Source organism: Prinia subflava, unplaced genomic scaffold (genome assembly GCF_021018805.1).
Source record: "Prinia subflava isolate CZ2003 ecotype Zambia unplaced genomic scaffold, Cam_Psub_1.2 scaffold_63_NEW, whole genome shotgun sequence".
Taxonomy (NCBI): Eukaryota; Metazoa; Chordata; class Aves; order Passeriformes; family Cisticolidae; genus Prinia; species Prinia subflava.
The window spans coordinates 1-16,781 of record NW_026961070.1 but is presented as its reverse complement, the minus strand read 5'-3'; the positions used below and the strand labels follow the sequence as shown (position 1 = coordinate 16,781).

Sequence of the window (16,781 nt, the reverse complement as noted above, 5' to 3'; positions counted from 1 at the left end):
TAAAGCCAAACTCATTCCTGGGGTGGTGGGGGAGGGGTCGAAGCCTTTATTGAGATCCCCCCGAATTTGGGGGGGGGGATCAGGAGCTGGAGCAGAGGTGGCGCTGGCGGGGGGAGGGGCCGTCCGCGAGGGGGGGGAGGGGCGTGGGGGTGACCCCCTCCTCCTCCTGCCCCTCCCCCTCTTCCTCCTGCCCCTCCCCCTCTTCCTCCGGCCCCTCCCCCTCCTTGGGGGGGGCGTTGGCGGCGTTGAGCAGGGGGGGCTCTGGGGGGGGAGGGGCCGTCAGCACCCCCAGACCCAAATCTGGGCCCCTCCCCCCCAAATTGGGTTCGATCCCCCCCCCAATCTGAGCCCCTCCCCCTCCCCCCAACAGAACTCGGGGGCGCTGCCCCTCCCCCACCTTGGCCGGGCTCCGAGGTTCCCACGGTTTCGGGCTCCTCCGGATTTTTGGGGGCGGCTGAAAGATCTGGGGGTGGGGGAGGGGAGAAATCACCTGGAACCCCCCCAAAATCTCCCTGAAGCCCACCCTGAAAACCTTCCCTAATCTCCTCAAAAACCCCCCAAAATCTTCCAAAAAACTCCCCCAAAAATCCCCAAAATTCCCCCCAAATCCCCTCCAAAATCTTCCAAAACACTCCCCAAAATCTTCTTTAAAATCCCCCCAAAATCTTCCAAAAATCCCCAAAATCCTCTTTAAAATCCCCCCAAAATCTTAAAAAAACCCTCCCCCAATCCCCCCCAAAATATTCCAAAAAAATCCCCAAAATTCCCCCCAAAATCTTCCAGAAATTCCCCAAAATCTTCTTTAAAATCTCCCTCAAATATTAAAAAAAACTCCCCAAAATCTCCCAAAAAATCTTCCCAAAAAGTTCCCCAAATCTCCTCCAAAATCTTCCCAAAAAAATCGCTCCCACATTTGCCCCAAATTGCCCCAAAATCTCCAAAAATCCCCCAAAATTCCCAATCCTCCCCAAATCCCCCCCAGCCCCTCCCCCGCCCCTCTCACCTGTCCCCTCCCCCTCCCCGGGGGCTCCTCCCTCGCTGCGCTGCTCCTGTGGGGGGCGGGGGAGGGGCTCAGGTGAGCTCAGGTGTGTTTGGGGACCCCCCCCAGCCCCTCCCCCAGCCCCTCCCCCAGCCCCTCCCCCAGCCCCTCCCCCGCTCACCTGTGCAGGGCGGGGCCAGCGCGGGCCCCTCCCCCACTGCAGGTACCCCCCCAGCGTCAGCAGCGCCAGCAGAGCCCAATTCCCGGCCACGCCCAGCACGGCCGAGGTCAGCGGGAAGTGGTACAGGAGGTACCTGGGACAGGTGAGACACAGGGACAGGTGAGGGACAGGTGTGTGACAGGTGTGACACAGGTGTGACACAGGTGTGTGACAGGTGTGCAATTCCCGGCCACGCCCAGCACGGCCGAGGTCAGCGGGAAGTGGTACAGGAGGTACCTGGGACAGGTGAGGGACAGGTGTGACACAGGGACAGGTGTGACACAGGGACAGGTGTGACACAGGGACAGGTGTGTGACAGGACAGGTGTGCAATTCCCGGCCACGCCCAGCACGGCCGAGGTCAGCGGGAAGTGGTACAGGAGGTACCTGGGACAGGTGAGGGACAGGTGTGTGACAGGTGTGACACAGGTGTGACACAGGTGTGTGACAGGGACAGGTGTGCAATTCCCGGCCACGCCCAGCACGGCCGAGGTCAGCGGGAAGTGGTACAGGAGGTACCTGGGACAGGTGAGACGGGACAGGTGTGACAGGTGTGTGACAGGTGTGACACAGGACAGGTGAGACACAGGGACAGATGTGTGACAGGTGTGACACAGGTGTGTGACAGGGACAGGTGTGACACAGGGACAGGTGTGACACAGGTGTGACACAGGTGTGTGACAGGGACAGGTGTGACACAGGTGTGACACAGGTGTGACACAGGTGTGACAGGACAGGTGTGACACAGGGACAGGTGTGACACAGGTGTGACACAGGTGTGACACAGGTGTGACAGGACAGGTGTGACACATGGACAGGTGTGACACAGGTGTGACACAGGGACAGGTGTGACACAGGTGTGACACAGGGACAGGTGAGACAGGACAGGTGTGACACAGGGACAGGTGTGACACAGGTGTGACACAGGTGTGTGACAGGGACAGGTGTGACACAGGGACAGGTGTGACACAGGTGTGTGACAGGTGTGACACAGGGACAGGTGTGACACAGGGACAGGTGTGTGACAGGTGTGACACAGGGACAGGTGTGACACAGGTGTGACACAGGGACAGGTGTGACACAGGTGTGACACAGGTGTGACACAGGGACAGGTGAGAGAGGACAGGTGAGGGACAGGTGTGTGACAGGTGTGACACAGGGACAGGTGTGACACAGGGACAGGTGTGACACAGGTGTGTGACAGGTGTGACACAGGGACAGGTGAGACAGGACAGGTGTGACAGGTGTGACAGGTGTGACACAGGTGTGACACAGGTGTGACACAGGTGTGACAGGACAGGTGTGCAATTCCCGGCCACGCCCAGCACGGCCGAGGTCAGCGGGAAGTGGTACAGGAGGTACCTGGGACAGGTGAGACAGGACAGGTGTGACAGGTGTGTGACAGGTGTGACACAGGACAGGTGAGACAGGACAGGTGTGTGACAGGACAGGTGAGAGAGGACAGGTGAGGGACAGGTGTGTGACAGGTGTGACACAGGACAGGTGTGACACAGGTCAGCGGGAAGGGGTACAGGAGGTACCTGGGACAGGTGAGACAGGACAGGTGTGACAGGTGTGTGACAGGACACATGTGGCAGGTGTGACATAGGTGTGACAGGACAGATGTGTGACAGGTGTGGGGTTCTCAACACAGGTGTGAGCTCCCAGCGCAGGTGTGTGACAGGGACAGGTATGACAGGCCAGGTGTGACAGGCCAGGTGTGACAGGCCAGGTGTGACAGGACAGGTGTGACAGGACAGGTGTGACAGGGACAGGTGTGCTGTCCCAGCACTGGTACAGGGGCTCTCTCAGCCCAGGTGTGCTGTCCCAGCGCAGGTGTGTGACAGGGACAGGTGTGTCAGGTGTGACAGGACAGGTGTGACAGGCCAGGTGTGCTGTCCCTGCCCAGGTGTGGGGTTCAGTGCAGGTACAGGGGCTGTCCCCGCCCAGGTGTGTGACAGGGACAGGTGTGACAGGACAGGTGTGACAGGACAGGTGTGGGGCTCAGTGCAGGTACAGGGGCTGTCCCAGCCCAGGTGTGTGACAGGGACAGGTACAGGGGCTGTCCCTGCCCAGGTGTGTGACAGGGACAGGTACAGGGGCTGTCCCTGCCCAGGCGTGTGACAGGGACAGGTGTGTCAGGTGTGACAGGCCAGGTGTGCTGTCCCTGCCCAGGTGTGACAGGGACAGGTGTGTGACAGGGACAGGTGTGTGACAGGGACAGGTGTGCTGTCCCAGTGCAGGTACAGGGGCTGTCCCAGCCCAGGTGTGTGACAGGGACAGGTACAGGGGCTGTCCCTGCCCAGGTGTGACAGGACAGGTGTGACAGGTACAGGGGCTGTCCCAGCCCAGGTGTGTGACAGGGACAGGTACAGGGGCTGTCCCAGCCCAGGTGTGTGACAGGGACAGGTACAGGGGCTGTCCCAGCCCAGGTGTGTGACAGGGACAGGTACAGGGGCTGTCCCTGCCCAGGTGTGACAGGACAGGTGTGACAGGTACAGGGGCTGTCCCAGCCCAGGTGTGTGACAGGGACAGGTACAGGGGCTGTCCCAGCCCAGGTGTGTGACAGGGACAGGTACAGGGGCTGTCCCAGCCCAGGTGTGACAGGACAGGTGTGACAGGTACAGGGGCTGTCCCTGCCCAGGTGTGTGACAGGCACAGGTGTGTGACAAGGACAGGTGTGACAGGGACAGGCACAGGGGCTGTCCCAGCCCAGGTGAGCTCACCTGAGGCCGCTGAAGTGCGCGTGCACGCGCAGCCGCGCCCCGTAGAGCTGCACGCGGCGGCTGCGGATCTCCACCAGCGCCCCCACGGTGGGCGTGTACTGAGGGACCCCCCAAAAACAGCCCAGAAACACAGGTGAGACCCCAAAAACAGCCCAGAAACACAGGTGAGACCCCAAAAACACAGGTGAGACCCCAAAAACACAGGTGAGACCCCAAAAACACAGGTGAGACCCCAAAACACAGGTGAGACCCCAAAAACACAGGTGAGACCCCAAAACACAGGTGAGACCCCCAAAAACACAGGTGAGACCCCAAAAACACAGGTGAGACCCCAAAAACACAGGTGAGACCCCCAAAAACACAGGTGAGACCCCAAAACACAGGTGAGACCCCAAAAACAGCCCAGAAACACAGGTGAGACCCCCCAAACACAGGTGAGACCCCAAAAACACAGGTGAGACCCCCCAAACACAGGTGAGACCCCAAAAACACAGGTGAGACCCCCCAAACACAGGTGAGACCCCAAAAACAGCCCAGAAACACAGGTGAGACCCCAAAAACACAGGTGAGACCCCCAAACACAGGTGAGACCCCCCAAACACAGGTGAGACCCCAAAAACACAGGTGAGACCCCAAAACACAGGTGAGACCCCCAAACACAGGTGAGACCCCCCAAACACAGGTGAGACCCCAAAACACAGGTGAGACCCCCAAACACAGGTGAGACCCCCAAACACAGGTGAGACCCCAAAACACAGGTGAGACCCCCAAACACAGGTGAGACCCCAAAAACACAGGTGAGACCCCCCAAAAACACAGGTGAGACCCCAAAACACAGGTGAGACCCCCCAAAAACACAGGTGAGACCCCAAAACACAGGTGAGACCCCAAAAACACAGGTGAGACCCCCAAACACAGGTGAGACCCCCCAAAACACAGGTGAGACCCCCAAACACAGGTGAGACCCCCCAAAAACACAGGTGAGACCCCCCAAAAACACAGGTGAGACCCCAAAAACACAGGTGAGACCCCCCAAAAACACAGGTGAGACCCCCCAAAAACACAGGTGAGACCCCCAAACACAGGTGAGACCCCCCAAAAACACAGGTGAGACCCCCAAACACAGGTGAGACCCCAAAAAACAGCCCCAGACACAGGTGAGACCTCCCCAAAATCCAGGTGAGACCCCCAAAACCTGGCTGAGACCCCCCCAAAACACCCCAAAATATCTCCCACCCCTCCCCAGGAACCCTCAGATCCCCTTTTAGGGACCCCCAGTCCCCCCTGTGGCCTCCCCAACCCCACCCGAGACCCCCCAGGACCCCCTGGGACCCCCCAGGACCCCCCAGGACCCCCTGGGACCCCCCAGGACCCCTCTTTGGTGCCCCCAGACCCACGGGGTCCTCGCGGTAGCGCCCCATCAGCTCCAGCTCCAGGGTCTGGGGTCGTTCTAATCCCCATGGGACCCCCCAGGACCCCCCAGGACCCCTTTTTGGGACCCCCCAGACCCACGGGGTCCTCGCGGTAGCGCCCCATCAGCTCCAGCTCCAGGGTCTGGCTCTGCTCGGCGAAGCCGCTGAGGAAGAGGCCGGCGAAGGCCGCGGTGTGCAGGGCCCGCAGCAGGCGCGAGCGGTAATGGAGCATGGCCTGGAAAAACGGGGGGATTCACCCCAAAATCCGGCCTGGGACCACCCAAAATCCAGCCTGGGACCACCCAAAATCCACCCAGGGACCACCCAAAATCCGGCCAGGGACCACCCAAAATCCGGCCTGGGACCACCCAAAATCCAGCCAGGGACCACCCCTCACCCTGCAGCATGGCCTGGGGAAAACGGGGGGATTCACCCCAAAATCCAGCCAGGGACCACCCAAAATCCGGCCAGGGACCACCAAAAATCCAGCCTGAGACCACCCAAAATCCAGCCTGGGACCACCAAAAATCCACCCAGAGACCACCAAAAATCCAGGCTGGGACCACCCCTCACCCTGCAGCATGGCCTGGGGAAAAACGGGGGGATTCACCCCAAAATCCAGCCTGGGACCACCCAAAATCCAGCCTGGGACCACCCAAAATCCACCCAGAGACCACCCAAAATCCAGCCTGGGACCACCCAAAATCCGGCCAGGGACCGCCCAAAATCCTGACCCACACACCCTGCAGCATGGCCTGGGGTAAAAACAGGGATTCACCCCAAAATCCAGCCTGGGACCGCCCCCCACCCTGCAGCATGGCCTGGGGGCCAAAAACGGGGGGATTCACCCCAAAATCCGGCCTGGGACCACACAAAATCCGGCCTGGGACCACCCAAAATCCAGCCTGGGACCACCCCAGGGACCACCCCTCACCCTGCAGCATGGCCTGGGGAAAACGGGGGGATTCACCCCAAAATCCTGCCCCATACACGGGGACCCGGGGCGCCCACACAGAGGCAATGAATCCCCCAAAATGCCAGGAATTCCTGCCAAAAAATCCCTGAAATTCCCCCCAAAAATCCCTGAATTTCCCCCCCAAAAAACCTCTGAAATTTCACTCAAGAATTCCTAAAATTTCACCCAAAAATCTCTGAAATTCCACCCAAAAATCCCTGAATTTCCCCCCCAAAAATCCCTGAATTTCCCCCCAAAAATCCCTGAATTTCCCCCCAAAAATCCCTGAATTTCCCCCCCAAAAAACCTCTGAAATTTCACTCAAGAATTCCTAAATTTTCACCCAAAAATCTCTGAAATTCCCCCAAAACTCCGTCCCCATTCCCCATTCCCCATTCCCCTCCCTCTCACGGCTCTCTCGGCCCGCGCCAGCTCCCGGCCGCCGCTGCCGTAGCAGGTGAGGGACACCATGAACATCCCGAGCTCGCGGTTCACCGGAGACTCCGGCAGCTCCAGCTCCAGAGAGATCCGGTACAGCTGCCCGTAGAGCAGCACCTGGGACAGGTGAGGGGACAGCTGGGACAGGTGTGGGACAGCTGGGGACACCTGGGGACAGCTGGGGACAGCTGGGACATGTGTGGGGTTTGGGGTTTGGGGCTGGGGCAGCTCCAGCTCCAGAGAGATCCGGTACAGCTGCCCGTAGAGCAGCACCTGGGACAGGTGAGGGACACCTGAGACAGGTGTGGGACACCTGGGGACAGCTGGGGACAGCTGGGGACAGCTGGGACACACCTGGGCTACCCAGGACACACCTGGGGACAGGTGAGGAACACCTGGGACACACCTGGGGACAGCTGGGACACACCTGAGATACCTGGGGACAGCTGGGACACCTGAGACAGGTGTGGGACAGCTGGGGACACCTGAGACACCTGGGGACACCTGAGACACCTGGGGACACCTGGGGACAGCTGGGGACACCTGGGATACACCTGGGGACACCTAGGGACAGCTGGGATACACCTGAGACACCTGAGACACACCTGAGACACCTGGGGACAGCTGGGGACAGCTGGGGACACCTGAGACAGGTGTGGGACAGCTGGGGACACCTGGGGACACCTGGGACACCTGGGGACACCTGAGACACCTGGGGACACCTGGGGACACCTGAGACACCTGGGGACAGCTGGGACATGTGTGGGGTTTGGGGTTTGGGACTGGGGCAGCTCCAGTGAGATCCGGTACAGCTGCCCACTAGAGGAGCACCTGGGGACAGGTGTGGGGACAGGTGAGGGACACCTGGGGACAGCTGGGGACACCTGAGACACCTGGGGACACCTGGGGACAGCTGGGACACACCTGAGATACCTGGGGACACCTGGGATACACCTGAGACACACCTGGGGACACCTGGGACAGCTGGGACACACCTGAGATACCTGGGGACACCTGGGATACACCTGAGACACACCTGGGGACACCTGGGGACAGCTGGGGACAGCTGGGACACACCTGGGATACACCTGAGACACCTGGGGACAGCTGGGGACAGCTGGGGACAGCTGGGGACACCTGGGGACACCTGGGGACAGCTGGGACATGTGTGGGGTTTGGGGTTTGGGACTGGGGCAGCTCCAGTGAGATCGGTACAGCTGCCCGTAGAGCAGCACCTGGGGACAGGTGTGGGGACAGCTGGGACAGGTGTGAGACACCTGAGACACCTGGGGACAGCTGGGACACCTGAGACAGGTGTGGGATAGCTGGGACACACCTGGGAGAGGTTTGGGGACACCTGAGGACACTTGGGGATGGCTGGGGACACACCTGGGCTACCCAGGACACACCTGGGGACAGGTGAGGAACACCTGGGACACACCTGGGGACACCTGGACACACCTGGGGACACCTGGGACACACCTGGGAGAGGTTTGGGGACACCTGAGGACACTTGGGGATGGCTGGGGACACACCTGGGCAGCCCAGGACACACCTGGGGACAACTGGGGGACAGCCCCAAATCCCCCAAATTTTTAAAGACTCTTCAGCCCCACATCCCCCATTTTTTAGGATATTTTAACTCCAAATTTCCCCATTTTCTGGGATATTTTAACTCCAAGTTTCCCCATTTTTTAGGATATTTTAACTCCAAATTTCCCCATTTTTTAGGATATTTTAACTCCAAATTTCCCCATTTTCTGGGATATTTTAACTCCAAATTTCCCCATTTTCTGGATATTTTAACTCCAAATTTCCCCATTTTTTAGGATATTTTAACTCCAAATTTCCCCATTTTTTTAGGATATTTTAACTCCAAATTTCCCCATTTTCTGGGATATTTTAACTCCAAATTTCCCCATTTTCTGGGATATTTTAACTCCAAAATTTCCCCATTTTCTGGGATATTTTAACTCCAAATTTCTCCCCATTTTTTGGGATATTTTAACTCCAAATTTCCCCATTTTTTAGGATATTTTAACTCCAAATTTCCCCATTTTCTGGGATATTTTAACTCCAAATTTCCCCATTTTCTGGGATATTTTAACTCCAAATTTCCCCATTTTCTGGGATATTTTTAACTCCAAATTTCCCCATTTTCTGGGATATTTTAACTTCCAAATTTCCCCATTTTTTTAGGATATTTTAACTCCAAATTTCCCCATTTTTTAGGATATTTTAACCTCCAAATTTCCCCATTTTCTGGGATATTTTAACTCCAAAATTTCCCCATTTTCTGGGATATTTTTAACTCCAAATTTCCCCATTTTCTGGGATATTTTAACTCCAAATTTCCCCATTTTCTGGGATATTTTAACTCCAAATTTCCCCATTTTCTGGGATATTTTAACTCCAAATTTCCCCATTTTCTGGGATATTTTAACTCCAAATTTCCCCATTTTCTGGATATTTTAACTCCAAATTTCCCCATTTTCTGGGATATTTTTGGGACATTTCTGGCCCCCCTCCCCCCCCGTTTCCAGGGTATTTCAGGCCCCTCCCCAGCCCCAACCCGCCCCAAATTTGGGTTTTTTCGGACCTTCTCGCGGTGCTCCCCCAGCAGGGACACGTTGGCCGAGGGGAAGGAGCAGAGCTCGGGCCCGGGGCTGTCACAGTCCGACCTGGGGGGACAGAGCCAGGCTCAGGGGGGCCAAAGCCCCCAGAAACCCCCCAAAAAACCACCCCCAAACCCCCAAAAAACCACCCCAAAATCACCCCAAAACCCCCAAAAAACCACCCCAAAACCCCCCAAACCTCACCTGGCCCAGGTGTGCTCAGGAAAAAGAATTTTTAGAAATTTTTTAGGGGTGTTTTTAAGGATTATTTTTGGATTTTTTTGGTTTTAATATTATTTTTTTGGATTTTTTTAGGGTTAGATTTGTTTAGGATTTTTTAAGGGCTTGTTTTGTTTTTAAGGATTATTTTAGGGCCTCTCATCCCCTCCCTCACCCCAAATTCTCCATCTGGACACCCCCAGACTGCTCCTCCCGGCACACCTGGACACACCTGGACACACCTGAATCCCCCCAAAATCCCACCTGGACACACCTGGACCCTCCAGCCCCCCACAAACCCCTCCTAGTCACAGCTGGACACACCTGGACACACCTGAATCCCCCCAAAACCACACCTGGGCACACCTGAATCCCCCCAAATCCCCTCCCAACCCTGACTGAGCCCTCCCAGCCCCCCAAAACCCGCCTGGACATACCTGGGCACACCTAAATCCCCCCCAAACCACACCTGGGCGCACCTGAACCCTTCTAAATCCCCTCCTGGGCACACCTGGGCACACCTGGGCACACCTGAATCCTCCCCAAACCCCTCCCAGCCCCCCCTGCACCGGTCCCGCAGTTCCCCCCAGCCCCAGAAAAAGGGGTCCTCCCTCACCTGAGCCCCTCCCCCTCACCTGAGCCCCCTCCGGGTCTCACCCGAGCCCCCCCGGTCTCACCTGAGCCCCTCCCCCTCACCTGAGCCCCCCCCGGTCTCACCTGAGCCCCTCCCCCTGTCTCCCCCGAGCCCCTCCCCCAGTCTCACCTGAGCCCCCCCCGGTCTCACCTGAGCCCCTCCCCCGGTCTCACCTGAAGGCCCCCCCATCCCCCCCGGTGTCACCTGAGCCCCTCCCCCTCACCTGAAGGCCCCCAGTCTCACCTGAGCCCCTCCCCCTCTCACCTGAGCCCCTCCCCCTCACCTGAGCCCCCCCGGTCTCACCTGAGCCCCTCCCCCCATCTCACCTGAAGGCCCCCCCCATCCCCCCCGGTCTCCCCCCATCCCCCCCGGTCTCCCCCCATCCCCCCCGCTCTCCCCCCCCCGGTCTCACCTGAAGCTCAGGTGCCCCTCCCCCCCCTCACCTGAAGCTCAGGTGCCCCTCCCCCGGTCTCACCTGAAGCTCAGGTGCCCCCCTCCCCGGTCTCACCTGAAGCTCAGGTGCCCCTCCCCCGGTCTCACCTGAAGGCCCCCCCCATCCCCCCCGCTCTCCCCTCCCCCCCACGGTCTCACCTGAAGCTCAGGTGCAGCGGGCGGCAGCACGGCGGCCGAGGGCAGGTAGGCCCAGTAGAAGGAGCCGTAGAGGAAAAATCGCGGCCCAGAAGCAGCAGCAGCGCCAGGCTCAGCCCCAGCGCCCCCCGCAGCAGCGCCCGCCGCGCCCCCCGCCCCACCTGCGCCCCCCAGGGCAGCCCCGCAGCCATCGCGGGCGGGGGAGGGGCGGCTGCCCCATGGGAGGGGGAGGAGCTGCGGGGAGGGGGAGGGGAGGAGGGGAGAGGTCAGGGGAGGAGCCCCGAATTCCCTCCCGGAACTCCAAATTCCCCTCCTAAAAAACCCGAATTCCCCTCCGAAAAACCCGAATTCCATCCCCGATCCCCAAATTCCAACCCCAAACCCCCAAATTCCCTCCCGATCCCCAAATTTCAACCCCAAACCCCAAATTCCCTCCTAAAAACCCGAATTCCACCCCAAACCCCCAAATTCCAACCCCAAATTCCATCCTAAATCCCAAATTCCAACCCCAAACCCCAAATTCCAACCCCAAACCCCCAAATTCCAACCCAAACCCCGAATTCCCTCTCCAAATTCCATCCCCAAACCCCCAAATTCCAACCCCAAACCCCCAAATTCCACTCCAAACCCCCAAATTCCCTCCCCAAACCCCCAAATTCCAACCCCAAACCCCCAAATTCCATCCCCGATCCCCAAATTCCAACCCCAAACCCCAAATTCCAACCCCAAACCCCCAAATTCCAACCCCAAACCCCCAAATTCCAACCCCAAACACCCCAATTTCCATCCCCGATCCCCAAATTCCTACCCCAAACACCCCAAATTCCAACCCCGATCCCCAAATTCCGTCCTAGAACCCCGAATTGTCCCAAAACCGCCAAATAAAATCCCAAAACATCAAATTCCCTCCCGAACCCCCAAAATTCCATCCCCAAAAACCCCAAATTTCAGCTCAAAAACCCGAATTCCATCCCAAAACCCCAAATTCCTTCCCTGATCCCCAAATTCCATCCCCCAAACCCCCCAAAATTTCAATCCCAAACCCCCAAATTCTGTCCCAAACCACAAAATTCCATCCCAAACCCCACCAAATTTCTTCCCCATACCCCAAATTCCATCCCAAATTCTGCCCTAAAACCCCAAATTCCCTCCCCAAATTCCCAAATTCCCTCCCCGACCCCGAAATTCCCTCCCCGACCCCGAAATTCCCTCCCCGACCCCAAATTTGCGGAGGATTCCCCAAATTCCTCCCCGGACCCCCCAAAATCCGCGGGACGAACCCCAAATTTTTCCCCTCCCATCCCAAAATCCGCGCGGGATCCCCGGAATTTTTGGGAAACCCAAAAGCTCCGGTGGGGGAGGGGAGGGAGCCCCAGGGGAGGGGGAGGGGCGGGGGGAGGGGAGGGTCACGTGCTCGCCCCTCCCCCAACCCCCAAATTCGGGGGGGGATCCCAAAATCCCCAAATTTGGGAAATTCCCCAAAATCTCTCAGGAATTCCCGAAATTCCCCAAATTCCTCCCCCAGCCCCAAAATCCGCGCGGCGATTCCCCCAAATTTTGGGGGGAATTCCCGAAATTCCCAAAAATTCCTCCCCCAGCCCCCGCCCCCCCCCCGGGGGAATTCGCGGCTTTGGGGGCCCGGGGAGGAATTTTGGGGGCGATTTTGGGATTTTCGGGGATTTTGGGGGTCCCCAAGGGGGGATTTTGGGGGTTTTTGGGGCGATTTGGGGTCCCGGAGGGGGTTTGGGGTGCTCGGATGGGGGTTTAGGGGGATTTGGAGCCGAATTTTTGAGGATTTTGAGGCTCCTGGAGGAGTTTTGGGGTCCCGAGGAGATTTCGGGGCGATTTTTGGGTTTCAGGGGAGAATTCTCGGGGTCCCCGGGGGAGTTTCTGAGCAGCTTTTGGTGGATTTGAGGTTCCCCGGGGGGATCCCCGGGGTTTTTTGGGGTCCCGAATGCGATTCCGGGGGGTTTTGGGGTGGTTTGGGGGGTCTGGGCTCGGTTTTTGGGGCTAATTCCGGGGTTTTTGGGGCTAATTCCGGGGTTTTTGGGCTAATTCCGGGGTTTTTGGGGCTCCCGCTCTCACCGACCGCCGGCGCCTCCCGCTTCCCGCCACGCCCTGGCCACGCCCCCCGGCCCCGCCACTTCCGCCACCAAACCCCGCCCACGCCTCACCCCATTGGTCACTCCCGCGTTAGCCCCGCCCCTCGCGCCCCACCCTGCTTTTGATTGGCCCGCCCACTGCGGGCCCGCCTGCGCTGGCCCCGCCCCCGGCCCCGCCCACTGCGGCCCCGCCGGCCCCGCCCTGTTTCCATGGCAACGGGGGGGGTTTGGGGGATTTTAGGGAATTTTGGGGAATTTTGGGGGTCCCGGGGGGATTTGGGGGCTCTGAGGGGGCTGGGGGGGGGTCCCTGAGGGGGGTTTGGGGGTCCTCTGAGGGGGTTGGGGGATGTAAATGGGGGGGCGGGGCCATTGAGGGGCTTTGGGGGGGCTTTGGGGGGATCCGGGGGGGGTTGGGGGCTCCGGGGGGGGGTTGGGGGGCTCGGGGGGGGGGGGGTTGGGACAATTGGGGGGGGGCTGGGGGAGGCTCAGAGGGGTCAAAAATTGGGGGAGGGGTCCCTACACCCCGCCCCTCCCCCACCCTGGGCCCCCTCCCCATTTTGGGGGGGAGGGGGAGGGGCGGGATTTTGAGGCGCCCCCAAAATTGGGGAGGGGGAGAGGAGAGGAGGGGGTGGGGGAGGGGCAAGGGCGTGGCCCCCTCCCCCTCCCCCCCGGCCCCGCCCCCTCCGAGCATCGCCGGGACCGGAGCCGGCCGCGGGTCCTGCACAGGTGGGGGGAGGGGCGGGGGATCGGGGGGTCCCGGGGGGGGGAGGGGAATCGGGGGGGGATTTGGGGGGGTCCCGGGGGGATTTTGGGGAGAATTTTTTGGGGATGGATTTGGAGGGGGGGGGGGGGGAATATTGGGGGGGGTGGGGCTGAAATTCGGGATTTTGGGGGGCTGGGGGGGAATTTGGGGGGGACTTTGGGGAGGGGGGAGGTGAAATTCGGGGGCTGAAATTTGGGAATTTTGGGGGGTTCAGCCCCGAATTTTGGGGGTCCTGGGGCGGATTTGGGGGGGCAGGAAAAGGAGGGGGAGGAGGGGGGAGCGGCTCCGAGGGGATTTGGGGTGGAAAATTTGGGATTTTGGGGAGGATTTCAGGATGGGGAAATTGGGGATTTCAGAGGAGGATTCGGGAGGGAAACGCCGTTTCCTTGGGGATTTGGGGGTGGATTCTTTTCATTTTGGGGGGTTTAAAGGTTTTTTTTAAGGTTTGAAGGTTTTTGGTAAGCCCCAAATTTTGGGGTTGGGGAGGAAATTTGGGATTTTTGGGGAAGGGATTTTATTTTAGGGGAGGAACAGCGCATTCCTGGGGCTTTTTAATTTGCTTTTTTGATTTTTTTTTAAATTTTGGGGGGGAATTTTTGTGGGTTTTTTTTAATTTTGGAGGCAATTTTTCTGGTTTTTTTTTTTTATTTTTAGGGGGATTTTTGTGGGGTTTTTTTAATTTTGGGGGCAATTTTTGTGAGGTTTTTTTTTTATTTATTTTGGGGGCAATTTTTGTGGGGTTTTTTTAATTTTTTGGGGGTTTTTTTGTGAGGTTTTTTTTTTTTTTTAATTTTGGGGGGATTCTTGAGAGGTTTTTTTTATTTTGGGGGGATTTTTGTGAGGTTTTTTTTTTTATTTTGGGGGATTTTTGTGGGTTTTTTTTTAATTTTTGGGGGGATTTTTCTGAGGGTTTTTTTTTATTTTGGGGGGATTTTTGTGGGTTTTTTTTTTTAATTTTTGGGGGTTTTTTTGTTTTTTTGGGGGTTCCCACACTGGGGGTGCCCCCGCAGCCCCCCCCATGAAGGGCGAGCCCCCCCCCAGCAGCACCCTGAGCGTGGGGCAGGCCAGGAAGATGGTGGAGCAGCTGAAGATCGAGGCCAGCCTGTGCCGGGTCAAGGTCCGGGGGAAAAAAAAGGGGATTTGGGGGGTAAAAATGAGAATTTCGAGGGTTTGGGGAGGGCAAAATGGGATTGAGGGGATTTAAATGGAATTTTAGGGGGGTTTAAGTGAGATTTGGGGGGTTAAAATTGGGATTTGGGGGGGTTAAATGAGGATTTTGAGGGGTTTGGGGTGGAAAGAAGGGGATTGAAGGGGTTTAAATGGGATTTGGGGGCGTTTAAATAAGATTTGGGGAATTAAAAATGGGATTGGGGGGTTTAAGTGGGATTGGGGTGGGTTAAAAATCACGGGGAGTAACAATGGGGATTTGGGGGGGGTAAAATGAGGATTTCGAGTGGGTTGGGGGTGGAAAGAAGGGGATTGAGGGGATTTAAATGGAATTTGTGGGGGTTTCAGTGCCTTTGGGGGGATTGAAATAAGATTTGGGGTGGTAAAAAAGGGATTGGGGGAGAAAAAATGGAGACGTGGTGGGGTAAATGTCGGATTTGGAGGAATTTAAGGGGGATTTGGGGAGTTTAAATGGGATTTGGGGTGGTTTTAAATGGGAATTGAGGGTTAAAAATGAGGATTTGGGTGGGGTTGGTGGAGACAAGGGCGGGATTTGGGGTTCCCAGTACAGATTTGGGATCGAGGGGGTTTCGGGGGGTCCCAGGTGCATTTCGGGGTTCCCAGGTGTGTTCTGGGGGGTCCCAGCTGTGTTCTGGGGGGTTCCCAGGTGTGTTTTTGGCGTTCCCAAGTGAGTTTTGGGGTTCCCAGCTGTGTTTTTTGGGGTTCCACGTGTATTTTGGAGGTTCCTAGGTGTGTTTTTGGGGTCCCAGCTGTATTTCTGGGGTTCCCATCTGTATTTCAGGGTCCCAGATGAGTTTTTGGGGTTCCCATCTGTATTTCTGGGGTTCCCATCTGTATTTTCGGGGTCCCATCTGTATTTTTGGGGTTCCCATCTGTATTTTCCGGGGTCCCAGATGAGTTTTTGGGGTTCCCAGCTGTATTTTCGGGGTTCCCTGTTGTATTTTTGTGTTCCCATCTGTATTTTCGGGGTCCCAGATGAGTTTCAGGGGTTCCCATCTGTATTTTCGGGGTCCCATCTGTATTTCAGGGTTTTCCCATCTGTATTTTCAGGGGTTCCCATCTGTATTTTCGGGGTTCCCTGTTGTATTTCTGGGGTTCCCAGCTGTATTTTCGGGGTCCCATCTGTATTTTCGGGGTTCCCTGTTGTATTTTTGTGTTCCCATCTGTATTTTCAGGGTCCCAGCTGTATTTCAGGGTTTCCCATCTGTATTTTCGGGGTCCCAGATGAGTTTTTGGGGTTCCCATCTGTATTTCTGGGGTTCCCATCTGTATTTTCGGGGTCCTAGCTGTGTATTTTGTGTTCCCAGCTGTATTTTCGGGGTTCCCTGTTGTATTTCTGGGTTCCCATCTGTATTTTCGGGGTCCCAGATGAGTTTTTGGGGTCCCATCTGTATTTCAGGGGTTCCCATCTGTATTTTCAGGGTCCCATCTGTATTTCTGGGTTTCCCATCTGTATTTTCGGGGTCCCTCTCCCGTTTCCCCGCAGGTGTCGAAGGCGGCGGCGGAGCTGCTGAGTTACTGCGAGGCGCACAGCGTGCGAGGACCCCCTGCTCACAGCCCGTGCCCACCTCCGAGAACCCCTTCCGCGAGAAGAAATTCTTCTGCGCCCTCCTCTGAGCCCCCCGAAACTGCCGGGGACCCCCCGGGCACCCCCCAACACCCAAAATCGAGATTTAAATCCGATTTCACCCCAAAAAATCGGGCGGGGAATGAGGCGGGGAGGGGTGAACTGGGGGTTTGGGGTCCCCCCTAAATCGGGGGTGGCCCCAAAAAGCCTCGGGGGGGTCCCAGTTCAGTTTTGGGGGTTTTCCACACCCCAAAAAGGCTTCGAGGGTGGGCTCAGGGAAGGTTCTGGAACGGGAGGAGGGGGAGAGACCCCCCCCAAATCACCCCCAAACTGCCCCTCCCCCATCGCTCCCCACCCCCCCCGGTTTGAGGGGACC

At 57.6% G+C, this 16,781-nt stretch overlaps 2 protein-coding genes and 1 long non-coding RNA gene across 3 annotated transcripts; 2 read left to right on the top strand and 1 right to left on the bottom strand.

The window, feature by feature from the left end:
* Nucleotides 1–64: 64 nt before the first annotated feature.
* Nucleotides 65–12,911, bottom strand: BSCL2 (BSCL2 lipid droplet biogenesis associated, seipin). Its single transcript, XM_063425262.1, has 10 exons — nt 12,871–12,911; nt 10,789–11,019; nt 9,329–9,410; nt 6,703–6,846; nt 5,437–5,571; nt 3,925–4,022; nt 1,161–1,293; nt 1,004–1,049; nt 398–463; nt 65–261 (listed from the first exon to the last, which is right to left on the bottom strand). Exons 2-10 carry the CDS (start codon nt 10,974–10,976, stop codon nt 80–82), a joined length of 1,074 nt encoding a protein of 357 aa, XP_063281332.1. The 5' UTR covers nt 10,977–11,019; nt 12,871–12,911; the 3' UTR covers nt 65–79.
* Nucleotides 1,664–2,573, top strand: LOC134565646 (uncharacterized). Its single transcript, XR_010083961.1, has 3 exons — nt 1,664–1,740; nt 2,199–2,226; nt 2,494–2,573. It is a non-coding gene; the product is annotated as an uncharacterized LOC134565646 (long non-coding RNA).
* Nucleotides 12,912–13,553: 642 nt separating the features above from the next.
* GNG3 (G protein subunit gamma 3) lies at nt 13,554–16,758 on the top strand. Its single transcript, XM_063425286.1, is given in 5 exon segments — nt 13,554–13,613; nt 14,662–14,767; nt 16,325–16,369; nt 16,371–16,394; nt 16,396–16,758. Coding segments are annotated over 4 exon segments (228 nt in total). The 5' UTR covers nt 13,554–13,613; nt 14,662–14,668; the 3' UTR covers nt 16,456–16,758.
* Nucleotides 16,759–16,781: the final 23 nt, after the last annotated feature.

Excerpts from the sequence above, each read along its gene's own strand:
- BSCL2 (XM_063425262.1), bottom strand. The coding sequence starts at position 10,976 with ATGGCTGCGGGGCTGCCCTGGGGGGCGCAGGTGGGGCGGGGGGCGCGG. Across the intron at positions 5,572-6,702 it reads TGGCGCGGGCCGAGAGAGCC|GCCATGCTCCATTACCGCTC; the intron begins GTGAGAGGGAGG and ends CCGTTTTTCCAG. Across the intron at positions 262-397 it reads AACCTCGGAGCCCGGCCAAG|AGCCCCCCCTGCTCAACGCC; the intron begins GTGGGGGAGGGG and ends CTCCCCCCCCAG.